Source organism: Sinocyclocheilus rhinocerous, unplaced genomic scaffold (assembly GCF_001515625.1).
Source record: "Sinocyclocheilus rhinocerous isolate Xijiao unplaced genomic scaffold, SAMN03320098_v1.1 scaffold532, whole genome shotgun sequence".
Taxonomy (NCBI): Eukaryota; Metazoa; Chordata; class Actinopteri; order Cypriniformes; family Cyprinidae; genus Sinocyclocheilus; species Sinocyclocheilus rhinocerous.
Window position 1 is genome coordinate 1,055,427 of NW_015642820.1, and position 26,649 is coordinate 1,082,075.

At 35.1% G+C, this 26,649-nt stretch overlaps 2 protein-coding genes across 2 annotated transcripts in view; both read left to right on the plus strand.

The window, feature by feature from the left end:
- Positions 1-1,658: 1,658 nt before the first annotated feature.
- Positions 1,659-10,636, plus strand: LOC107756643 (vesicle-associated membrane protein 3-like). The gene is made up of 5 exons (XM_016573836.1): positions 1,659-1,735; positions 4,739-4,826; positions 8,994-9,152; positions 10,041-10,092; positions 10,291-10,636. Coding segments are annotated over exons 1-5 (318 nt in total). The 5' UTR covers positions 1,659-1,733; the 3' UTR covers positions 10,308-10,636.
- A 4,402-nt stretch (positions 10,637-15,038) lies between these two features.
- LOC107756610 (period circadian protein homolog 3-like) overlaps positions 15,039-26,649 on the plus strand; it is a 30,419-nt gene continuing 18,808 nt past the window's right edge. The window contains exons 1-11 of the mRNA XM_016573794.1: positions 15,039-15,544; positions 15,792-15,854; positions 17,309-17,445; positions 18,996-19,114; positions 20,763-20,964; positions 21,086-21,137; positions 21,877-22,016; positions 22,230-22,308; positions 24,129-24,235; positions 24,325-24,481; positions 24,579-24,687. Coding sequence (XP_016429280.1) covers positions 15,201-15,544; positions 15,792-15,854; positions 17,309-17,445; positions 18,996-19,114; positions 20,763-20,964; positions 21,086-21,137; positions 21,877-22,016; positions 22,230-22,308; positions 24,129-24,235; positions 24,325-24,481; positions 24,579-24,687 — 1,509 coding nt within the window. The 5' untranslated portion in view covers positions 15,039-15,200. The remainder of the gene's footprint in view (positions 15,545-15,791; positions 15,855-17,308; positions 17,446-18,995; positions 19,115-20,762; positions 20,965-21,085; positions 21,138-21,876; positions 22,017-22,229; positions 22,309-24,128; positions 24,236-24,324; positions 24,482-24,578; positions 24,688-26,649) is intronic.

Genomic DNA, 26,649 nt, shown 5'->3' on the forward strand with positions numbered 1-26,649 from the left:
TTTTAGACCATTTTTCCAAAACTGAGCAGGCATCATTGTTCGTGAAGGTATCACTGCTCGTTTAGTATTGCCATATCCCCATGGGATTGGGAATGCATAAGTATACCTCAGCGCCAAATACCTTCAGAATAAGGTGGGAGATCCCGTCCTCTTATGAAACAGCTCAGCATACGTGCATCCGGATCATGCTTTGCGTATTTTTGTGTCAGATAAGAGAAATATGCACTTTGTACAGCTCATAATCCGAGTTGAATTCCCTCTCCAAGCCCTGGTACGTTGTAAGCGCGTCTGTGTGTGTGCTTTATCTCGACGGATGACCACATGAGACCACAATGAAGGTTACAGCAAAACGAGGGAAAACAATACTGGTGCAGTTGGAAGTTTGTACGATGTCCTAAATCCTCTCTTTGGAACTCCGGAACTGCAGGTTAGGCTTAAACAGAACTGAAAAACCACTCGATTATAAGCTTTTCACTTACAAGTACACAGCAATAAACACTTTGTTTTAGGCAAGCTCTTTAGGTTGAAAGAATATGGATAAGTCAAACATAAAAAAAATAATAAAAATAGAAAGAAAGAAAAAACATTGGGACATGCTTAGTTCACTTCCTCTTATGCAATTACAGGTACACAGAGAGAGGTGTTCAGTGGTCTGTTGACATTGATTTCATATTTCCCAGCCCTAATGCACGTTTTCATCATTTTAAAATGAAGAATAGAAAAAAAAGATAAAATATGAGCCCATATTTCTTACAAGGCAGTGGGCTTTCAACACTCTGCATGTGAAGCTAGTATTAGACCTCTGTTTTCCCCTCTCTCTCTCTCTCTCTCTCTCTCTCTCTCTCTCTCGCTCTCTTTCTCCTTCATACCTGCTTTGTGCTCCTCGTATCTTCCTCCTCCTTTCCTCCTCTGATGAGTTTTGCCTCATGTGCTGCTTTCTCGGCCGTCTCCCTCTTTCTGTCCTTCTTGTGAGTTTTATTTATTTACTTAGATATATTTTTATTATTATTATTATTTTTGTTTTGTAACTGTGCATGTGAGAGCATCACTGAATTGTTGGATATGTTTAAAAAAAATAAATAAATAAATATTCAGCTGCTGAAGCCATGCAAAATATTTTGAATTGCCCTTAAAATATGGAAAATGTTTTCTGAATGCTTTATATAATTTCTGCTGTAAAATAAAATCTTAAACGAAATGGTGCTCTTGTTGTTCCTGTTCTCTGCAACTTTCTGTTTTTCTTTCCATAATATAATTTCTGAACTCCCTCTGCTCTGAAAGTTCATAAAAAACAAACAATCTCAGTTCCTTTCTCATTACTGACAAGATAAAAAAAAAAAAAAAGTTTACCATTATAAATTCTATATTTATAACATTACAGAAACATTCTATTATAGAATGTTCTGAACATTCTATTGTATTATAATTACATTTATATTTTATATTTATATAATTATAATCGTTTTAATTCTTTTTGTTAAATATAAGCCTTTATTTACATATTTTTTTATATTAATTTATTATTTTATAGAAAACTAGAAACTAGCAATATAGTATCCAAAATATTATAGTTTTTATCTGAATATCCATTTATATATTCATGAGTATTTAATGCAAATACTAATATGAAAAGTCACTGTGTCTGAAGTCCCCTCCCTCTGTGCGCACTCACAATAGCAGCATTTAGTATCAGCGGGGCCTTCACAAATCACACATCAACTCAACTATCGAGCATGTAAGTAAAACTACACAACCATCACTCACACAAACTCAATGATTTCATACACCCATGTGTTGTATCGTGTTTTATATATGTTCCTGAATATCGGTGAATATCAGTCCTACCGAGTGTGTTTGTAAAGTTTGTGTTGTGCTAATGGGTGTGAATGCGGCTAAAGCAACAAGTTAGCTTAGCGTTAGTTTCCTGGCTTGATCTCGACTTTTATTCATTTTCGATCTTTAATTCCAGCCCATTCTAGTTGGGATTAGTGGATATTACGCTGTCAGTTAAGTTTATCGTTAATTCGAGAGTTTTAAAGAGTTTGGGTGTGTTTCTATAACCGCTATATGCTAATGGCTAACAGTTTGTTTCTGACTGATAACAAAGTTTGTGGGAAGTTGAAACTCGAAACATACTCGAACTATAGACATTTTGCCATAGTAATAATAATAATAGATGTGGCTTGCATTAGTACACTTATTGTCTGTTATGACTGGAATGCGAATATTATGTGCCGATAGCAAAGTTGCGGCGAAAACTTAAAACGATTAATAAAATAAACAGTTAACGTTAAATTTGCCTAACTGAAGATCATTTCATATAATTTAATTTAAATAAGGTTATAGACTGGTATTTTTGGTGACATACGATGAACTGCAAATATAAACAGTAACTTTATATAGGCCTACGTGTATAATAATTATAAGAACAATATTCATATTTAGTCAAATATGTTTTAACCTGTTGGTTAGGATGTTTACATGAGAATAATTTCCTTCCCCACGTAATTTAAACATTTTAGCTCTAATCAGCTAAAAACAATTTTATATGATGCTTAATAGATAAATAATGTACTTTGATTGAATGTTATATGTTCATATTAAATGCATATTAAGCATTGCTTTATGATGGTGTTATTGGTTTAATGAATATTAGTTATAAACTATACACCTTCTATGGTACTAGTGAGGAAACGCATATGTTTTGAGACATTTGTGACCTTATATTGAACGTTTTGTGTTTCTGTCCCTTTCTGAATCACATACAGATCAGTGCACAGATGTAAACAGTCATTCAGAGGTTGAACACCTCTTCATCTTTGTCATGTTGCAATTAACAAGTGGAAATTGTGCTGTGTATATAGGTTATGCTACACCTCTTAAGAGACTGATAAACTCTCATCAAAAAAGGACATCATCTATTCCACTGACAGCCGTTTGTTTACGTACTGATACTGACCTTCTGTCTGTGATGCTGAAAAAATACAGAGCTGCAGCGTCTACAGGTACATCTAAAAAAATTATAATATCATGAAAAGGGTCAATATTTTTTGTCACTCATTTCAGAAAGTGAAACCCATATATTATATAGATTCATTACACATAGAGTGAAATATTTCAAGCCTTTATTTCTTGATTATGAATTATGGACTAGCATTTTGGCCAGAACCGAGAGCTTAAAGTTAAAATGTCTTGATGAATTAAAAAAAAACAAGCAGTTTTTCACTTCACAAAACATTAATCTAACGGACTGGAGTGTGGATTAGCCTACTTGTGGATTATTGTGATGTTTTTATCAGCTGTTTGGACACTCATTCTGATGGCACCCATTCACTGCAGAGGATCCATTGGTGAGCAAGTGATGTAATGCTAAATTTCCCCAAATCTGTTCCCATGAAGAAACAAACTCATCTAAATCTTGGATGGTCTGAGGGAGAGTACTTTTTTTTTTTTAAATAGATTTTTCTGTTATTTAAAAATAAAGTGTCAGTTTGTGATGAAGTGTCTGTTTTACACCTTAATAAATGGAGGTGGGATTTGTGTAATATTCATTTAGAAAAGCATGTATTGTGTCATACTGCTGGGGGATTTGAGCAGTGAGATTTCTGCCTCGATCACATGATCTGAAGGTTTATGGAACCTTCCCCGTCTGGTTGTGTAATGTGTGTGTTTGTCTTTGCTCCTGGTGGTTCTCTCTTACTGTCTTTATTCTAAGAAGGTTTAAAATTTTATCCACAGCATTAGACGGGAGCGAAGTCTGGCTCGAGGCCTTTCACATGATTGTGATTTTCTTTTACTAATGTAATCTGAAATAAACTCGACAGACACGTTGACACCAGATTAAAAGTCATTAAGCAAAAATGGCTCAGTTAATTGTGCAACATTGTGATGAGAGATTTTGATATCTAATGCAATTATTTTCAGTCTTAAATGTGCAAATACTTTTTGGGCCGCTGTAAATCAGAATCAAGCCAAAGTCAGTGGAAATCTGTTTATGCTGTTTGCATATATATGACGGTTTCAATAGGCTTTCATTATAAACTTGTTCACAGTGTGTTTTTAGATGTTTACAGTTTGATTTTGTTGAATGTTATACCTTCTGTTTTCTTTTCTGGTGTTTTTTCACACCACTTTGTGGTCTTACCTGTACTTCCTCTTTCATAAGTGTTTGTTGAAAAGAGCACTTCATGTTTGTTTACGTGTCTTGTGCAAATGCATACTTTTAAAAAATAAAGGTTCCTTATTGGCCTCTGTGGTCCTATAAAGAACCTTTAATATCCATAGAACATATCTATTCCAAAAGGTTCTATATAGAGGAAAAAGGCTCTTTCACTAAAGATTTTAAGAACTGTTCACTGAAGGAAACCAAAACTGGTTCTATGGCAGTCATGCTGTGGCCTCCCTTTTGAAACCTTATTTAAAAGTGCAGTCACTGTGCCACTAGGTGGCAGTACAATATCAAATGCTGTTTGCCACACTAGATTTCTATTAGAATGACATAACAGGACGTTTATGTGCTTAACAGATGCTTTGTGACTAAATCATCTTACAATACACAGCCCAAATCACATTAGCAGCAAGTAAAGAGTATGTTATGCTATACCTTCTTCACTTAAAAAATTAAATACTGGCTGCTCAAGTCTTTCTTTTGTTTGCCAGGACTATTCCAGCTAACCTGATGTCTTTTTTTTTTTCAATAAAATGTGAAATGTAATACGGTTTTCTCTCTGTGTCATAGGTCCGCCCCGAGTGCAGATGGCTCTGGTTCTGCTGGGATGTCTGGGAGTAACCACAGGCTGCAGCAGACGCAGGCACAGGTGGATGAGGTAAGAGGACACACCTGACACCATTTCCCAGTGTTCTTGGATGGATGGCCGTAAATAGTCGACTTGACTTCCGTCTATCAGTGTGATGCGATCTTCTCAGGGATGGTTCCTTTGTGATGTGAACAGTTACATAATCATAGGACAACTGATGACAGTTACAAGATGTACAGTGACTAATGTGCTCATTGAATATTTAAATGAGCTTTTAGACCGTTGCAGACATGACATGATATTATCACTGTAAAGCTATAATGATATATGACCCTGGAGCACAAAACCAGTCATAAGTAGCACAGGTACCGATATGAAAATTTTGGCCGATACCAATAACCCGATAATTCTTTATATTTGAAAGCCGATAACCGATATGTTGGCCGATAAATTACAAGAGAGCCTGATTACAAAAAAGGTCTCATCATTAAAAGCCACATCCCAAACACTTCAACATAAGCAGCCTAGTTTGAACAGTGTTTGTTTTGAAAATAATTTTACCCTCTCCCATTACCAAATTTTGTCATAAAGTCTTACAAATAAATAAAATAATGCATACGTAATGCAAATAAGTCACTGGACATCATTACACGTGTAAAGAATCAAAATGCATGAGCCATGGATCAATAAAACGGAATAGCCTCTGTACGGACAATAATGAAATGATTTTAATTACTAAACCATATTGTTGATGAAAATAATAAGAGAAAAATAAAAGTGGTGGTTATTATTAATAATGCATCAATGATTTTGAAAAAGTAACAAATTAATACCACTGTTTTAAATAGCAGCATTGCTGTTCAAGCTGCGCACTGAAGCTAAAGAGATGAAAGAACACGATAAACTGAAGCGCTCTTTTAACTTAACCAAACACATTATATATATGAGATAAATCAGATATACATCAAATAAACACAATATTACAACGTACAATTGCACAAAAGGCTGCAAATGCACAAGTAAACTTAAATGTCATGGAGGTGTAGCTCCGTTGTGGATGGGCGCACAAAGATTCCACAACATTATTTACAGTAATGTTCACATAATAATTTTATGTAGCCTTTATGACCGACTTGCCCTGCACATGTTGCACATAAGTGTATTGTCCTTTTCGAAGTGATTCCAATCATATTTCAAGTATTTCAAAACCATCATGGTGAACAGCGCGCATCTGAATTGTCTCTGAAGGAAATAATGCATTATTTATCGGCTTTAATATATCGGCCAAATTTTCTTATCGGGCCGATACTGATAACAGAAAAAATTCACATTTATTGGCTGATACCGATATGGCGGCCGATATATCGTGCATCCCTAAGCACAGGTATATTTGTAGCAAAAGCCAACAATACATTGTGTGGGTAAAAATAATGATAACAGAAAAAATTCACATTTATTGGCTGATACCGATATGGCGGCCGATATATCGTGCATCCCTAAGCACAGGTATATTTGTAGCAAAAGCCAACAATACATTGTGTGGGTAAAAATAATCAATTTTTCTTTTATGCCAAAAATCATTAGTATATTAAGTAAAGATCATGTTCCATGAAGATATTTTGTAAATTTTAAAACTTAATTTAATTAGTAATATGCATTGCTAAGAACTTCATTTCGATAACTTTATAGGTGATTTTCTCAATATTTGTTTTTTTTTTAACCCTCAGATTCCAGATTTTCAAATGGTTGGATCTCAGCCAAATATTGTCCTATCCTAACAAACCATACATCAATGGAAAGCTTATTTATTCATGTGTATATATACATCTCAATTTTAAAAAATTGACCCTTATGTAGGTCTGCACGATAAATTGCATGCGATTGTCATAAGCATCTCGTCAGTAAAGCCGTTTCTGTGATTAGTAGTAAATCTCCATCCAATATATTTTTAATCAAATAAATGCAGCCTTGGTGAGCACAAGAGACTTCTTTCAAAAACATAAAAGTAAAATCCTACCAACCCAAACTGGTAGTGTTTGTGTATATATGTATACATACATATATTACATTTCAACATTTGATTTAAGGTAAATTCTATGGCATTTAAATTGCATATGTTACAGAAGGTGCTACTTTCTCTTTCACTCTCTCTGTCTCTCTTTTCTTTCTGTGCGACTCCTCCCTAAAGTATGCAGCATAATCCGTCAGCAGTTTTTCCATATCTCTTCTGTAGTTCACCGCGGTCATATTCATGATTTCTGTTCAAGGAAATTTATACCAGGACATATGTAGGTCTCTGCGCACTGTACACCCGTTGACCTCTTCCGTCAGACGTCTTCCGTTCAGTCTGGCGTGAGCTCATAGGCTGCCGGCCGGTTATGTAACGCCCCGTCACTATGGTTATGCAAGTGAAACATGGATCTGCACACGCTGGCTCCCCCCACACGGTTCTCTCTTAAAGGGGCGGTGCTACATCATCCTGCAACAGGGTTTGTGGAGCACTAGAGCATATATGAGGAGGCTATGTTTGTGTGCTGTTGCCATTGACTTTATGTAATTCTATTATAACGGGATTTTTCATGCTTTCCATTACTTAACACATCTGCTGAAGACGTAAGGATTGATCACATCGAATATAAGCAACAGGATATGATGTTATTCTCTAGGGCTTATGTTTTTGATAAACATTTAATCAGAAATACATTAACTCAAAACAAATCTTTTACTCCATTTTGAGTAGCTCGAAGTGTTACCGCTAATTTAGTCTGAAAAAAAATGCATTAAATTCATCCCAGTAGGAAAACTAATTGATTCTCATGAAGTCAAGAAGAGTTTATATATTGACCCATGGACATGCAAAACTTTATCTATCTATCTATCTATCTATCTATCTAATGTATAAGCTGACAGGACTAACAGTCACAAAGCTGCAGATGCTGGATGTGTTTATAGACCAAACTATAATAACTCTGGCACAGACTGGTTTCCTAAATGTTGGATAATCCTAAGAAAATGTTTATCTAGCCTTGACCAAGGTGGACAAATCTTTCCTCAAAGTATATAAGTGTATTTTGTATTCACTTTTTGTTGTTTTTACCAGCAACAGAACATTTGTCTTAGGTAAGTAGGTAGTTCTATGTAGGGCTCACTATTTGATTTTTAAAAATCCTCGACTTCATTTTGCTCGCATCGACTAACCAGCAAAATACAGTATATGCGCTTTAATTATTTACATGTGTGTAGGTTAAGTACATGCGTCACTCAGCGGCTGCGTTCACAGTAGTTTAATCAAAAAGCCTGTCTAATTAATTGAGTTTTACAGTTTTATCTTTACCAAATGCAGTTTTCCATTATTTTCTGGATTCCATTTTAATGGTTCCATTAAATTTTAATAATCAAAAGCATCTCAAATTAATTGATATTTCAAAAAATACTGCACATTTACATTTTCTCCTAAATAAATTCTGGTAAATACTCCTTTAAAAAGTGTCTTTTGGTTATAATTTTATTATTAGTAGACTAGAACACGTGGATATGTTGTCATTCTTACACTATAATACTGAACTTTGATTTCAGTGATTTGGACTATGAGATGGACACTTGCTTCTTGCACTCTGTTGCACTTTACTTTTGCTTAAAAAAAAAAAAGGATTTCATAGAAATTTGGATTTAATTTGGTTTAATAAAATATAGTTTAATAAACTATTCTTAAGTAAAATTGTTGATTTTTTGTGGGGAAATTAATCGTTTAGATTAATCGATAAATTAGTCGATAGATTAATCGAAATAAAAATGGTCGTTAGTGGCAGCCCTAGTTCTATGAAATCTCATTGGTCCAAAGTCTATCTACTCTATCCTACTTTATATCAAATATGGTCAGATTTGCTGTGATTTTGTTGTCCCGTAGCATTTTTGCTTGCAGTGCGAACAGACAACTGTTGCTGGAAACGTGTTCTATCAGGTTGTGATGCTGTGTTTCTCTCAGTGCTGTTAGTTTAAAATGCTGACCATTAAATTACATGTTCCTGCTGCCCGTCTGGTTTTAAGAAGTCTCCAGCCATCCTGCCAAAAGTCTCACATATTTAAACCGATTAATAGACCTGCACTGGTGTTCAAACAGCTGTTTGTTTACACGCATGGCACGATTCCTTCACCTTGATTACTTTTCCAGCACTTAGCAACACTGTTCCTAGTTTTTCAAAGAATCCTGTTACGGGAATCCTCTCGTTCCTCTAGGTGGTGGACATCATGAGAGTGAATGTCGATAAGGTCCTGGAACGAGACCAGAAGCTGTCCGATTTGGACGATCGTGCCGATGCCCTGCAGGCCGGTGCTTCCCAGTTTGAGACCAGCGCTGCCAAACTCAAGAGGAAATACTGGTGGAAGAACTGCAAGGTAAGACAAAGATGCACACGAGAGACCATATCATTTTTCTCATATCTCATTTAGTTTAAATCCATTCTTTAAATATGAAGGCTTCAGAGATGATTGGGTATTTTCCAGAAAATTTGGTCCCTATTTATTTATTTTTTGTTCTTTGTGCATCTGTAATATAAGTATAACATTTAACTATAATATAACTCTCTAATATAACATTTCCTTAGTTTCCAATAAGCTCATATGCAAAAACAAAGACATTATTATGCAACTGATCATTTCATATCTTATTGTTAAAATACATTGAGATTAGTTTTTGTGCTTACAAAAGGTCATATTAAGAAATACGTTTAAAAATAAGACATTTTAAGCCTATTGAATTGGCTAAAGGTCATTGCATTTACATTTAAAAAACAAGAAAAATATTTCTATACCAAAAATATAAAAAGGCGCAAAAGTATCACAGAGTAGTGTTTAAAAATAAGACATTTTAAGCCTATTGAATTGGCTAAAGGTCATTGCATTTACATTTAAAAAAACAAGAAAAATATTTCTATACCAAAAATATAAAAAGGCGCAAAAGTATCACAGAGTAGTCCCATGCAACATGTGCTGTATTCCAAGTGTTGTGCGTGTATGCAATAGGGTTTGGTGAGAAACAAACGGAAATTTAACGTTATTAAAGGAAAATCTTGACTTGGCCGTTTGTCTCTGTGTACGACTTCACTTTATTGAAACTCTATAGCGCCACAGTTCACTTCAACTCACCCAGGACAAGCACACAAGTTGTGAAAAATCAAGATGAAATAAAATGCTATCCCTATCAAGAAGATTAATCTGAAAAATGGATAACATTTGAACTTAAAGCATCATATGACAAAGTGTATTTGTTTGTTGTCTTTACAGATGTGGGCCATTTTGATAGCTGTGGTTTTGATCATTATTGTCATCATTATCAGTAAGTATCAAAGTGTTCACAGCCTCTTTAACTCCCTTACATGGGCGGCAGTTGTACAAAATGAGAGATTGATCAAGAGATGCCGGCCCTGCGATTTAAGAGTTTGAAGAATTTATTTGATTATTAAATACATAGTAGTTTAATGAAAGTATGTTCATTTTAAACTAATTCGAACCCTGCTCTTTATTTCTCTTTCAGTCTGGTCGCTGTCATAAAGACAGAAATCCGGTTATGATTGGAGGAGAAGAACAGGATATGAAGGAGTATCAACTTCAGAAAGAAGAGAGAGATAATGAATGCATGCTCTTCCAATACGTTCTAACCTGCTGATTTTCAAAAGCATATCTTGTAAACTATCCTCAATGTTGGTTTTCTTTTTATAGGTTTTGTTTTTAATGACTAGGATTTGAATATGTTCCTGAATGCTATTTCCAAATACATCTAACACACTCCTCTGTGCAAATGACTTGAAAGTGTACAGGTTACAAAATGATCCATAACCATAACACGCATGCTTTCATGATAACATGAGGCCAAAACATATTGACCAAAACTCTTTTTGTGAAAGCCATTTGCCAACATCTGATCTCATTGATGAATCCCTCATGGACTCTTGTAATGGACGGCTGTGATCAGACACTCTTGTTTTGGCCGCGTCAAGAGTCTTTCTGGGCCAACAAGACAAAAGAGCCTTTCCTGAACAACCACAGACGTGCCTTTAAACAACTCCACTGCCGCACACTGCCCGTCTGACTTGTTACATGCTAAAAGAAATAACTTGTATTTCACTCAAAAGTGTATGTTTTTTGTCATGTTCGCTGGTCTGTGTGAGATGCACGAGTCAGACGGGTTTACGTGGATATCTTTAAGCAGACTCGTGGCCGTGCATGTGCGATGGTGGAGGCGAGTATCACACAGAGTGTTATTCTTGTGGGTTTGTTAGGATTTTGGAAACTATGGAGGATGTTTGTTTTTTTCTTAAGTGAATCCTAAATGGTGTTTTAATAGGTCAAGTCAGATAGTGGGGGTCTGTAGTTGCTTAATATCAAAATAGTATGTACATTTGCACGAGCTAGAATGAGTTATCGTAGGTGTTTCACTACTTAAAGGGGTCATATGATGCGATTTCAATTTTTCCTTTCTCTTTGGAGTGTTACAAGCTCTTGGTGCATAAAGAATGTTCCTTTTAGCAACATTATATGACCCCTTTAAGGTGATTCTTCAGAACTTAGAGGAGTCTTATGAATGAGCCAGGAAAGTATTTTGTTATCGTTTATTATTGAACATTTGATATTGATAGTGTATAACCACCTGTATCCTATTTAAACAATGTTAATTTACACAGTCATGGAAATGTGTGGTCAACTGTTATGGATTTTCCCATGGATGATGCAGGTAATTAGAAGGCAGGGTGATGCAGATGCAAACGAATGCAGCTTTGAACAAATATTTCATGCAATATTTACTGAAATTCCATATTTCGAGAAACTGCACATTATCAAGATATCGGTGAAACTGACACTCTTAATTTGGCAAGGCTTGTTGTCAGATAATCAGGCAATTGTGAGGGAAAATGTGGCCAAATATCAATAATATCATCCATTAGAGAATGCAAAATAATGTTTTTGTTAACACTTTACTTAAAGCCGATATGTATAATGCATTATAAAGGGTTATTAAGGGGAATAATGCATTATACTTATTCATAATGTGCGTTGTAATACATTATATCTTGTCATAATTATAACCGAATTTAAAATGCATAGTGTAACAATGAATTTATAAGCTAACTGTTATAATGCATTATACATAAAGGCTTTAAGTATGCTTTATGTTTTAATAATTAAGACATCACTAACAGGTAAAGTAAAATATAATGAAGTATATAGTATAAGAAGTATATAGTCTAATATTTCTCAAAATGCTCTTCTCTAGACTTCATTGCTCTACCGAACTAACGAGCTGTGGACACTGATGACTTGCCTGAGGTTAATGAAATGATATGTGACATTTTTTGCTGATGTCTTTCCGTGGTTGAAACACTGATTGAAACTTATCGAAAGTAACAATACAATGAAGTTCCACTCGTGCAGTGGTTAAAAACAATGCTGTATTTGTTCACTACACATGCGTAACAAACGAACCAAAAAACCTATACTGAAATTTTTCGGTTCGAATACGTGGACCATTACACCCCTTATATATATATAGAGACCGAGAGAGAGAGAGGGGTAGGTAGGTAGATAGATACTAAAAAAAAATAGTTGTAGATACTGGTGCTTTAAGCTGAGCGTTTCCATCTCAACCAGCTCAATAGCAGCACTGACTTGAGTTTTAAATGAGTTTGGAGCGGGGCTGTCTGGGAAACCTGTTTAAAAAGTCTTTATTTCTGCATTGTTGCAGAACAATGACACACTTCTGCTTTAAAGCTTGTATTCTGTCTATTTGTCTGTCTACTCCTTTTTGAAGTCCCAGTGCTATTTAGCTTACAGTTGACTCTCCAGAACACAAGGAGTTTCACTCTGTCTGGTCTGTAACCTGAGGACATGTTTCAGCTTATCTTAGCTTTTTACTATGTAAAAAAAGTTGTAAAGTAAAGATACATGTAGCGTTTTATGGTTCACAGTCGTATACAGTGTACATAAAGATTATTACCTGTTGCAAAAGATCCCATATCGCTTTTTGTAGTAAAGACATGAGATATGATAAAGAAACAGTTGTGCATAAATGTGAATGACAAAGAAATGAATGTGTATACGTGACCTGTATTATATAATCACATATGTAATCATAATGCATTACTGAAGGCACCGATTGCCGCCGCCCTGTTTTGCTTAAGTGCATTTTCAAGTTTTACCTTATTCAAAAATGTCCAAAAAACTGTGCATATATAGGTGGACGATATTTAACTCTTGAGTCAGGGAGAATAGCAAAAAATACATAAATAAATGTAAAAATTTTTTTTAAAAATGTTAATTATTTTTTATTTTTATTCTATTAAATATTTTTTAAATTTTTAATTTAATTTTTGAATCTATATATTTTCTAATATATAGTCTATCTATATAGTTTATACATTTTTATTTTAGTTATTTTTGTACATCAGGATAAACTAAATGAAAATGAGAATGCTGAAATAAGTTTTTATAAATTTTATTTTATTTCAGTTAATGTTTCTTTTATTTTAAATAACAAAATTTGTTTTTTGGTTTCAGTTTTAGTTAACTATAAAAAGCCTGCCTAGAACTTGTTTTGGACCGTTTCTAACTGAATCCTGTGTGCTTTAAAATGAGCAGAGAGGTCAGTCTGAATTGTGCACAATCAGGGTTCAGAAAGTCTATTTTGTAGTTTTAATACCGGACCCAGTCCTACTCTGACACGGCCTATTTTGAGAATGACTGCGTCAGAGTCTCTGTACAAACGGCAGCAGTCATTACACAGACAGGTCACGACCCTACAATATAGAAAGTGTGACGTTAACACCGTAACAGATATGCAGGCACAAAAAAATTGATTTAAATGATCTGGCCTGGAATCTAGTAATGTTTGTGAAGCCAGAACAAATCCATAACCTGAAATATTAAACTTTGGTGCATATGTATACAAGTAATCAGACTTACAGTTTTTGCCATACAAATAATACAAATTATCTGCGAAAATTGTAAAAATGCAGTCTGAAGGTTGTCGGTTCAAATATTTTATTATTGTGTAAAACACTTGTACTTATGAGGCACTTTGGACAAAGATGACCAATAAAGTTTATAAAATATTTAGCTGGATTAACCCTTACTGTAACTGTTAGGAGTGTGTAATATTAGCGTCCTGAATAAAGCCAGACAGTTGTATAATATGTGTTATGAATCTTTCTGTCTGAGACACCTTTGGGCTTTTGTGTTGTTTTTGAGCTTGAAAGCTGATATGATTATGTTCACACTTGGACATCTTGTGCTGCATGTGCAAATCAACACCCCATTATACAATAATTCCAGTAGTTAATGAGATGAAATGTGGTGAATGTGTTGTTTTCCTGCTTTTTTGTACTAGACAGTGTAGGTAACCTCCCACTATATATTCAGAGCTCTGAAAAGCTTAAAGGGTTAGTTCACCCAAAAATGAAAATTAGCCTGTGTTTTACTCACCTTCAAGGCATCCTAGGTGTATATGACTTTCTTCTTTCAGATGAATCCAGTCGGAGTTATATTAAAAATTGTCCTGGCTATTCCAAGCTCTATCATTGCAGTCAGCGGGTGTTGCAGTTGAACAGTCCACAAGTCGTCAAATAAAGCGCACGCATCCATAATAAAACATGCCTCATATGGCTCTGGGGGGTGAATAAAGGCCTCCTGTAGCGAATTATTGTGTTTTTGTAAGAAAAATATCCATATTTCAAACAAGCGGAAGGCGTTCTGGCGGATGACGCAGGATGTATGTGTCGCGCATACAGTGAAATTGTCCAAATTGGGCCCAATTAGCCATTTTCTCTCCCCGGTGTCAAGTGACTCATTAGTGTTACAAGGTCTCAGGTGTGAATGGGGAGCAGGTGTGTTAAATTTGGTGTTATCGCTCTCACTCTCTCATACTGGTCACTGGAAGTTCAACATGGCACCTCATGGCAAAGAACTCTCTGAGGATCTGAAAAGAAGAATTGATGCTCTACATAAAGATGGCGTAAAAGACATTAATGGCTGTGTGTTGAGTTATTTTGACAGGGACAGCAAATTTACACTGTTATACAAGCTGTACACTCACTACTTTACATTGTAGCAAAGTGTCATTTCTTCAGTGTTGTCACATGAAAAGATATAATAAAATATTTACAAAAATGTGAGGGGTGTACTCACTTCTGTGAGATACTGTATGTATATATATATATATATATATATGTATAAATGCACACACACACACACAAACTTTATTTATTTTATCCATGTTCCTTTTGCAGTTCTTTCAATGGAAGACTCTACGTAAGCATCTAGTAAAACATCATCCTCATGGATCTCTCTATAGACCTTCATTGTTGATGTGGACAAAAGCAGCAGAGCATCTAGATTGCGGATCAGAGCTTCAGTAGAGGTGGGCAGCAGTCGGAGGAGAACTTGCAGCAGGGAATGCCGGGAGGAGACAGCTTTCCCGATGGAGAAGAGGAGAACTCTTCTCCAGGCTCCAGCAAGCGTGCGGGGCAGACGGACCAAACTAACAGCGGGCAGGACCCCGGGACCAGCGGATCCGGATCAGTTGAGGAGGAGGCTGAGGAGCAGCGAGGAAGAACCAGCAGAGGGGAAAGCTCAGCGGGGTGTGAGGAGAGCGGAGGAGAGCAGACGCACGAGGATGTGGACATGAACAGCGGCCACGACTCCAGCAGCGGAAACGACAGCGTTGGTGGGTCACGACATCATCACTCCTCAGCCAATTGCAGCCCTGGAAGCACCACGGGATCAGGAAGCACCAAGAGGTTCAACAATCACTATTATTAATGCTCATGCTGAGGGTTTGTGATTTGAATAAACCCCTAATCGTGAGTAGTCTACTTTAACAAGTCCATTTGAGTGTTTTCTTTCTTCCTGATTAAAAAGTTTTAAGAAATCTTTGAAAGCGCAGTTCTAATTGAAACTGTCTTCTAGACCAGCTTGTATGCATTTTGTGTATAAAATTAGACTTCTGGTCAAGTCAAGTTCTTCTTCATCTCTTTGTGTCTTCAGCTCAAAATCTGCCACTGGTTCGTCATCATCCAGCTTTCATAGCGCTCATCACACTGAGTGCAGGTAAACTAACCCACCTCAAACCGTCACAACCACATATTTGCATTAGAACTGAAATTTTGCGGTAACGAAACTCCCATTTGTATTGGCAGATATGCATTAATGTCATGGATCATACAGTGCTCTTAAAACGTATTTGAACACTTAAAAATGTTGTTGTATTAGATTCAAAATGGATAGCAAAGTGTCATTTATTGTAAAGAAAGATGCATGCAAAACACACAAAAAAATTTGTTCAATTGTAAAGGATGAAACTTTCTAGTGTTGAAATCAAATGTTAATGTAACTATTTTCATTATGTGTATAAAAGTCCCTTCACTTTTCAAATAATTTCTACACCCATATAGTTATTATAATTATGGAAGCCCAATTCTGCCACATAAGAAAACAAAACCCTGCTTTGTTTAACCAATAAAAAAAAAGTAAATAAGTCATTATTATGACATTTAAAAGCTGAAATGTGTGTCATAATTATGACTTTTTATGAGATTAAAAGCCGAAATTGACACACTAAGTCAATTATGAGATAAATAGAGAAAAAGCTGAAATTACAAGGCAAAAAAGTTATAATTATCATAGAAATTTTCACCACATAACAAAATTATGCTTTGTTAAATAATAATTCTGACATAAAAAGTTGAAATTATGAGATAAAGTCACACTTATAATATTAAAAGTTGATATGTCATAATTATTTCATTTTATGAGATAAAAAGTCAATTATGACATTAAAAGTTGACATTTTTACGTCATAATTATGACTTTATGAAATTAAAAGTAGAAACTGACACACTGTCAATTATGAGATAAATTGACAAAAGGTTTAAATTACAAGATAAAAAGTGATCATTATTTGCCAAAATAACAAAATAATGCTTTGTTAAATCATAATTCTGAAATAAATAGTCGTAATGATAAGATACTAAGTTAAAATTAAACAAAAAAAAAATCATAATTATTACATTAAAAGTTGTTGTTTTTTTACTTTTAATTACTTTTTATGAGATAAGTCAAAATTGACACATCAGTTATGAGAAAAAATAACAAAAATGTATCATTATTAGATAAAACCCCATAATTATTCCATAAAAGTATTAATTACTTTTCAAATATTTTCACATAAAATCATGCTTGGTAAAATGATAAAATTGAGATAAATTCATAATTGAAACAAGCTGAATTTTTTTCAAAGTTATGACTTTTATGTCATAATTATTAGATAAATTACCAAAAAGTTGAAATTATTATTATATAAAAAGTCACAATTATGAAGTAAAATTGTCAACTTTTTATCTCAAAATCATGACTTCGTATCTCATAATTTCAACTTTTTGTCATCATTTAGATTTTTTTCTTATGTGGCAGAAATGGGCTTCCATTATAATGAATTAATATTAGGTTAAAATTCAAACAAACATGTTGAATGAGTGAATGAAAACAAATGTGTGCATGTGCAGTGAGCAGACGCACCGAGAGATGATGCAGACGGTGCAGGAGATGAAGAAACGGCTGCCGTCTGAGAAGAGAAGCCGCAGTAAAGCCAGTACTGTAGAGGCACTGAACTATGCACTGAACTGTGTCAAACAAGTACAAGGTATAAACACACACACACACACACTGCTGTTATAACGGCAGCACACATTCAGATCCGCAGCAGAGCGTCTGTGATTATGTAACAGCTGCGTCTGCAGGAAGGGCGAGTCCAGGTCCTAACCGCTCGCTGGCAGTAAAACCCTGCTAATTCTGTTCACTCCTTCTCAGTGCTTTCCCATGTTTTGTTTATCGCTATATCAAATATGTTTCACAGTATAACGCCTGTATTGAGATGATGTGGGCAGATGCTGATAGCTTCTGCATGAGGTCATCATGTGCATCATATCGTTCAGTAATTGTGAAACTCGACACTCTGGAATGTGGCCGAGATGTTTTTCCTGTTTTTTGGTGGTATAGATTCTCATAGTAGCAACAGAATCAAAACATCTGCTGTGGTTCAGCAAGGGCAGACATTGAGAACATTATGCTTTGAACTCTTGGGCTATTTTAGTCAACTTTATAGTAAACTAAATAAGCCAAAGACCAAGAAATATATTTATTTTATATTATTTTGTGTTTATTTTTGTGTTTTTATTTTATTTTTTATCACATAAAATGTTATTATGAGCATTTAATAAAAATAAAACAATAAAATAAAATAACAATCCAAACATCTCTAATAAAAATAAAATATCTTTAATCTTCAAGTTTATAATGTTGCCCTCAGTGAACCACAACAGATGCTCTGATGACACTGTTGCTTCAATAAGCATTCAGTCACCAAAACACAAGGAATTTTCTACTGAATCATGCATGCTTGATATATGTTTAGCACTCAGTAGCTTCTTAATGGTAGCTGAAATAATGTATGGTTGTGCAAACAACAAATTTTCTGATATGCATAAAGAAAGTCCTATAGATTACAGTTATCACTTAGAAAAGTTCAGTTTGAAAAATGCCACTCTGTAAGGTCGCTTATGCAAGGAAATCTGCTAAAACACCACAGATTTGTCATTTATTTATTTTTTCAGCTGTGGTTACCCTTACCAAAATATACTGATTTTGCCACAAATTACAGCAAGTTCATATTTGCACATGCGCTTCTTTTGGCATATTTGAATGTGTTACTATAGGTTTGCTGCAAGTTCTACAGTTTTTTTTTGTTTTTCAAAATCTGTTTTGTATACGGCAATTGTATCAAATTAATGGCAAAAAAAAAAAATGCAGATAAGGAAAAAAGTTTTTGCAAGGGTTATATTGAGTTTATTTGGTGGAGATGATAGTTATCATGGTAATATTTTAAGGGATTTAATCATCATGCATTTCGTTTTATTAATTAAATGTATTTTATTAAAATTAATTCAAGCTTATTCAGTGCCTATATGGGTTTATTTTTCTGCTTATGTTTATTTACCATCACTTGAAATAAATGTCATTATTCAGTCTGTGATGTTATGCTATGTGAAATTTCCCAGTAGTCTGGTGTTGTAATATCTGGCATGGTCTCTTGTGAGCCACCTGCTCTGTTGTTTAAATCAAACACTGATTAATTAAAAGATTGTGGTTCTCATGCTCGGCTCATTTGTACTCTTCCTCTGCCGCCCCCTGCAGCAAACAGTGAGTACTACAACTTACTAATGAGCAGCGGACTGGAGGAGAGACGAGACGCTACTGTGTGCACGCTGGAGGAGCTGGAGGGAATCACATCAGAACACACGCTGAAAAACACGGTATGTCCTGCTGAGTTTCCTCTCAAAGCCGTGTTTGTTTTCACTGGTCAGTTTTGAGATTTGGGGCTATTTGGCTTTTCATTATGTGTTGTTCAGACTAGTGGAAGGAAAAATTCCAAAATACACTTTTCTATTGTATCTATTTGCATCTGTAGATTTGAACTGCAATACCTGTCTTTAAGGGCGGTTTTCTCTTGGGTTTTTCAGAAGTCAGAAATGTCCACTTCAGCAGCACTTACACCAAACTTTATGGTTTTATTTCTGTCTATATTCTGAAGGTTTTTACACAGGGGTTTTTTCCTGCGAGTTATTAGAGTTAGCTAAAACAAAAAATTTAAACTTAAACCATAAAAAAAATTCTCAACTTAAAATAAATGTTAATAAGATATTCAAAATGTTCATTTAAGTTTAACTTGATGTGCTAAAATATCAAACTAAAACTGAAGTAAAAATAAAAATTATATAGACATTTACAAAAAAAAAAGAACTACTAAATTTCTAAAAAATTATCTAAAAGAACATAAAAGAAAATACAAAAATAAAATCTAATAAAAAATATTAACAAATCCATAATAGTATCTCAGTGATGCTAAAATAATTTTGTGTTTATATATCATTTGCCTAATTTACAACTTTTTATTCCTTAAAACGTGGATCATATACTTGTTTTGTTCTGTCTGTTGTCAATATGTTCTGATTTATATAAGTGATAAAAAGAGATATTCGAAATCCCCTCTGTAAACATCTTTCACTCTAATATGTCGATAAAATGAAACAATAATTGTGAACGTGGCTATATAAAATGTTCTGATTTCTGTTCTCCAGTTGTATGCAGATTAGTGCATCTTTAATTAGATAATATCTCATTTGTATATTAAAACATTACATTTCAGAAAGTTTGGGTTGCAATTTTTAATGTAATCAGTTAACTAGCAGTGTTGCCAACTTAGCGACTTTTCAGACCCCCCTGGCGACTTTTTTCCAAAAAAGCGACTAGCGACAAATCTAGCGTGGTGCCTTTGTCCATATAAGGGATTTCCTGGAGGTCATGAGTTTGCTACTTCTGTGACTGGATATGTGGATTTTCTGTGCGAGGGCGCCCTCTAGCGTCCAGTATGAATGAAACAGACATCATGTGTTTATAGTGCTAATGGCCAATCCATTATTTTTTGGGGAATTTTTATTTATTTATTTTTTAATAAGTATCAGTTCAGGCACCGTTTAGGCACTGGAACCGTTTTAAAAGTATTGATTTGGCACCGGTATCGAAAAAACCCAAACGATACCCAACCCTAGTGATATCTACTCTATTCACCTGTGAGGTCTTGCCTTAAAGTGATAAATCACTCAAAAATGAAAATTCTGTCATTTTTATTTCCAAAAAGTTTTTTTCTTCTGTTGAAAATAAAAGAAGATTTTCTGATCTGAGAAGAATGTTGGGAACCAAACAGTTGCTGGTCCCCATTGACTTCCATAGTATTCCAACATTCTTCAAAATATCTGTATATAAACACATACATGTTTGGAACAACTTAAGGGTTGGAGTAAATGATGACAGAATTTTCATTTTTGGTTGAACGATTCCTTTAATGAGTTCCGTCTCTGTGGAAGGAGTTCACATATACAAGGAGTTCTGTGGTGTTCTCAGGACACGTTTGTGGTGGTCTATTCTCTGACCTCCGGGAAGGTGGTTTACGCGTCCGAACAGGCCTCCAGTGTGCTTCACTGCAAGAGGAAGTTTCTGGAATCTGTCAAGTTCGTGGAGCTGCTGTACCATCAGGACGTCAATGTGTTTTACTCGCACACGGCGCAACCGTGGCTGCCGCCCTGGAACGTGGGCACAGACAGCGGTGAGTCGCTCTGGAGGCTTTCACTGATATTGCACATGCATTGAATAATGCAAACATCTTTGATAAATTGAAATGTTCATTTTAAGAATGAAAGATGCTATTCCTCTTTGTCTCTCTGTAGCGGCGGTTCTGTTTGAATGCGCCCAGGTCAAGTCCTTCTTCTGTCGAATCAGGTCAGTGTGTTTCACCTTATCAGAATTGCCCCTTGTACAGCATTATTACTCATTCTCATCTGTGTCTCATTAATATTGCATTTATTTATGTAGCACTTTTTACAATACAGATTGGTTTAAAGCAGCTTCACAGTAATAAACAAGACAATAGTCCTTCAGTAACGTCCTTCAATTATTCAGCTTGTTGATTCAGTTTAGCTCAATAATAGTGCAATGTTCATCACAAGCTTTTTTTTTTGAAAGTGAAAAGTGAAAGTGACGTGACATGTGGCCAAGTATGGTAACCCATACTCGGAATTAGTGCTCTGCATTTATCCCATCCAAAGTGAACACACACACACCGTGAACACACACCCGGAGCAGTGGGCAGCCATTTTTTGCTGCAGCGCCCGGGGAGCAGTTGGGGGCTCATGGGCACCTCAGTCATGTTACTGAAGGTGGGAGAGAGCGCTGTACATTCACTCCCCCCACCCACAATCCCTGCCGGTACGAGACTCAAACCCGCAACCTTTGGGTTACGACTACGAGTCCGACTCTCTAACCATTAGGCCAAGACTTCCCCCTTAAGCCCCTTTTTTTAAATCTATGAAGCAGCTCTACAGAGGCTAATAGAATCATTATCCCGTTAATTTTTGTTCAGTTCTTCTCATTTGTTCTCTCTGTTGTCAATGCAGTTAAACTGATAATATTACTGAATATTAAGTGTGTCTTTTAAACGTTTTTCTATGTGTGTGTTCAGAGGAGGGAAGGATAGAGATGGAGAAATGCGTTATAGTCCTTTCCGGCTCACTCCGCACCTGCTGAAGGTTCAGGGATTGAGCGGAGAGGAGGAGCCGTGCTGTCTGGCCCTGGCCGAGCGCATCATCTCAGGATACGAGGGTACCTTTCACCTCGCCACGTTCTCAAACAGTAGTGCAGTACTTTATTGTCACATGACCTGAATATGTTACTTGTTTAACTCTGCCGGAATGAAATATGGTTATTCTGCATTGTTAGTTTAGTGTTAAGTGAAATGTCTTTTTTGCTTTTACTCTTGGCTGTCTGATCAAATGATCGTTATTTGTGTGTGTTTGCGTGTTGCTTTGTCTCCAGCCCCTCGCATTCCCATGGACAAGCGCATATTCAGCACGACTCATTCGCCAGGCTGTGTCTTTTTAGAAGTGGATGACCGGTGAGTGATTTTGACCTTTAGTAAAGGAATCGGCAGCTTGGGCAAATGGTCATGTGTTTATTTAATAATAATAAATTGTTATTATTGTTTTAAAATAATATGCTGCGTGGAGTAAAGCTGAGCAGCACTATTATTTTTGTTGTTTTAAAATAATACGTTGCATAGAGTAAAGCTAATCGGCATATATATATATTTTTTTATTAAAGCTGAGTAGCACATTGTTGTTATTATTATTATTTATTTTTTATTATTATTATTATTTGAAAGTATTATGTTGCAAATAGTATAATAATAATAATTAAATATAATAATAATATTATTATTATGATTATTATAATTATTTTAAAATAATTAGCTGCATGGAGTAAAGCCGAGTAGCACATTGTTGTCATTATTATTATCTATTCATTATTATTATTATTATTTGAAAGTATGCTCTTGAGTAGCACGTTGTTGTTGTTATTATTATTAAATATTATGTTGCACAGAGTATAGATGAGCAGCTTATTATTATTATTATTATTTGAAAATATAATGTTGCACAGAATATGGCTGAGCAGCGTAGTAGTAGTAGTAGTAGAAGTATAAAATATGTTGCACATATGTTGAGTAAAGCTGAGCAACATTAGTAATAATAATAGTGTAATAGTAATAATAAAGTGTTTGTCCTGTTGCTTGTTTGTCATCTCTTTAAATTAAAAATTAATCATTTTAATAATAATCATTTCAACTCTAATCAATGTCTATCCGTGTATTTGTTTATTTAGTAAGTATCTGTAAAAAGTTTCCGACTTCTTACATGGCTGCTAACCAAATAAACTAGTAATGTTCAGTCAGCAGCTTCACATTAAAGGGGTCCTATTATGCTCTTTTACAAAGTCTTGATTTTGTTTTGGGGGTGTACTAGAACAGGCTCTCATACTAGGTTGTTCGAAAAACACATTATTTTTCACATATTTTACATTATTACAACACCTCTCTCCCCAGTCTGGCATGAACGGCTTGAATAGTTCCTGTATCAAATGAAGGCCCACCTTCTGAAATACGAAATGTGCTGTGATTGGTTAGCTGGGCCAGTGTGTGTTGTTATTAGCAGCACTCGGCACCTGGTCGGGAAATGTCACGCCCTTTACCATAGCCGCCTGCAAGCTTCAGAGTAAATATTGCGTCAAAATCAAATCAATTTGAGCGCGATTTAAACCTGGATGATTGTAACCACTCTAAGTTTAAGTCTGCCTTGGGAAAGCTAGCGTATCTACGACATAGTGATAACACTCGTTGCCTTCTCTAGTGCAGCTCAACCAGGTCTCGTCCCATTCGTTGGTATTTGTGATATCACAAATCCCGGAAAATATGCGTTGTAGTCCAAACAAGTCGTTCGTTGTAGTTTTTGAAAAGTGATTTCTGTTAAATAAAATATCTCCTTTTGAAGTGGACTTTGAACTTTGTAACTGCAGATCTTTTTTATGCTCAAACAGCAACATCACAGACTAACTAAAGTTGAAAAAGTGAAAAAGCATAAAAGGATTTAAGGTTTATTCTGCAGTACTCACTGGGTGTTATGCTAGCCCTTATTTAACCACACGACCATGAAGTAGTTTTAAGTTGATCAGCTACATTAGTTCAGTATCTTGCTAGAATTGAAAGTCTTTTACAGTACAAATAACACTTGACTTGGACTGATTTCAAACATCACGTTTAATCAATAGCATAAGACGAGCATTTTAGCGGCAAAGACTTGAAACAAATGCATTTTCTTGTGGTAAAGTAGCTACTGTGAAATTCTTCCTCATGTGTTAGTTGGTCGTGTGTGTTCGCAGAGCGTTGCCTTTGCTCGGCTACCTCCCTCAGGACCTGATCGGTACCTCAGTTCTGTCCTGCCTTCATCCAGATGACCGCCTGCTCATGCTGGCCATGCACCGCAAAAGTACGTACATCTCTTATGACTTTTCTACATTGTAAAGTCTTTATCAGACTTGTATAAGGTCTTAATAAAATTTGTCCTGATCCCTTCAGTTCTGAAGTACGCGGGCCAGCCTCCGTTTGAACACTCGCCCATCCGCTTTCGGTGTCAGAACGGCGACTACATCACCCTGGACTCCAGCTGGTCCAGCTTCATCAACCCTTGGAGCCGTAAGGTGGCCTTCATCATCGGCAGGCACAAAGTTCGCATGTAAGAGCCGGCTCAGGAGCGCGCCAGTTGTGTTGTGTGTCCAAACACTGACATTTGCTCATACAGAAGCACTTGTTTTTGTGTGTCTTCTCTGTAGTGGACCTCTGAATGAGGACATTTTTGCCGTGCGGAGTAAAGCCAAGCAGCTGATCATGTGTGAGGACGTTAAAAAGCTGCAAGCCATGATCTACAAGCTCTTCCTTCAGGTGAGAGATCACTAAATCCACAGAGGACAAGCCACATTAGCAAGCTTTTTGCAGGCCAGTTGTTCAAAAGTGACAGTAAAGGCATTTATAATGTTACGGAAATTTGTTTTGAACTTTCTATTCATGAAATAATCCTGAAAAAATACATTATGATTCCCTCAAAAATATTAAGCAGCAAAAATCATGCAACGCCAAACACTGAAATTATGGCTGTTGAAAATTCAGTACTCAGAATTCAGCTTTGCATCTCTGGAATAAATTACATTTTACATTTTAATATGTTAAGATAGAAAACAGTTATTTTAAATGGTAATACTATTACACAATATTACAGTTTTTACTGTATTTTTAATCAAATGCAGCCATGGTGAGCATAAGAGACTTCTGTCAAAAATGTAAAAAAAAAATCTCTCTGACCCCAAACCTTGTTAAACTAGTTTTGAATAGTTTTGCATGGATGACTTTGTGTGAGCAACAGACCCAAAATACATAAAAGCTGTTAAAATAAACTTATTAAAACCTAAAATCAGTCGTTTTTGTACTGTCAAATAAATCTTCAAAATTACTTCAGTTTTTGTCATATGTATAGTGCCATCCCTTTAATTAGAGCAAGATGACAGCAAAAGCCATATAAAATATAAAAACAGGCAGTCCACAATTAGATATTGACCAGCAAATATCAATAGTCTGATGCAGATAAAGCAACTAATACCAGCCAATAACTGTCAATGACTTCATATCAAGGTTATTAAAATTTGAACTTTAAAAAAAAAAATTTTTAATTGAAATAAAGCCGCTGAATAAAAATAAAAAAAGGTAATTGCAACTTTTTCTCAGAATTGCAAGATATAAAAAGGAATTGTGAATTGTGAATTGAAATCTTACACTTCTGAGAAAACCAGTTGTGAGAAAAAAGTCAGAATTGTGAGATAAAAAGTCATAATTACCATTTTTATTCAGCTGCAGTTGCTCCACTCACAATTGCAAGTTTCGATCTCATAATTCTGAGAAAAAAAGTCAGAATTGTGAGATTATAAACTCGCAATTGCAAGGAAAAAAGTCTATATCTCACAATTCTGACTTTATTTCTCGCAAATGCGAGTTTATATCCTGCAGTTCTGACTTTATAATTCACAGTTGCGAGTTTGTCACACAGTTTGGAGAAAAAAGTCAGAATTGCGAGATGTAAATTTGCAAATTGCGAGAAAAATAACAGAATTGTGAGATGAAAAAGTTGCAGTTACATTTTTTTTTTTTTTTATTCATTGGCTGATCTACAGAATCAGTAAAATGCTCTATACGTTTCACAGATCTGAAACTAACATTAAATGTATACACCAAAAATAAATGGCCATCGAAATGGGATCAGTGCTTAAACAACAAATTACATGAAATAAATCTTGATTTTGGGAAAAAACATATATTCCACTTCAATAATCACTGGGATCAAGTCATTTACACACAATGTCTGATAGGACACTCAAGACTTAATATACATAGAAGTAGGACTGGGCGATATGGCCAAAAAAATTATAACGATAATTTTTTTCATATCAGTCGATATCGATAATTATCACGATAAATGTCAAATCTGTATTTTTTCAAGTTTAAAGCCAGATTTTTGCTCCAAAGTGAAAGTTGTAGAAACTAATTAATTTTCCTTAACAAAATAAATATCTAAATAAAAAAAATATACTGTATATATATTTTTTCTTAGTTTGTGCATGTTCTAATGAGTGATATTGTTTCAAATCAAGAAACAGGTTTGGGTTGCCTGATAATATTAATAATAATAATAATATCACTTTTTGTCTCTTAAAAATGCACATTTGATAGTAGCTTGAATAAACACAGTAAAAACCACACAAATAGCACCTCAATACCATGGTAAAAATGGTAAAAATCATTCAGTATAAATGCACACATGCTATAGCTTAATCACAAATACATACTATAATTATA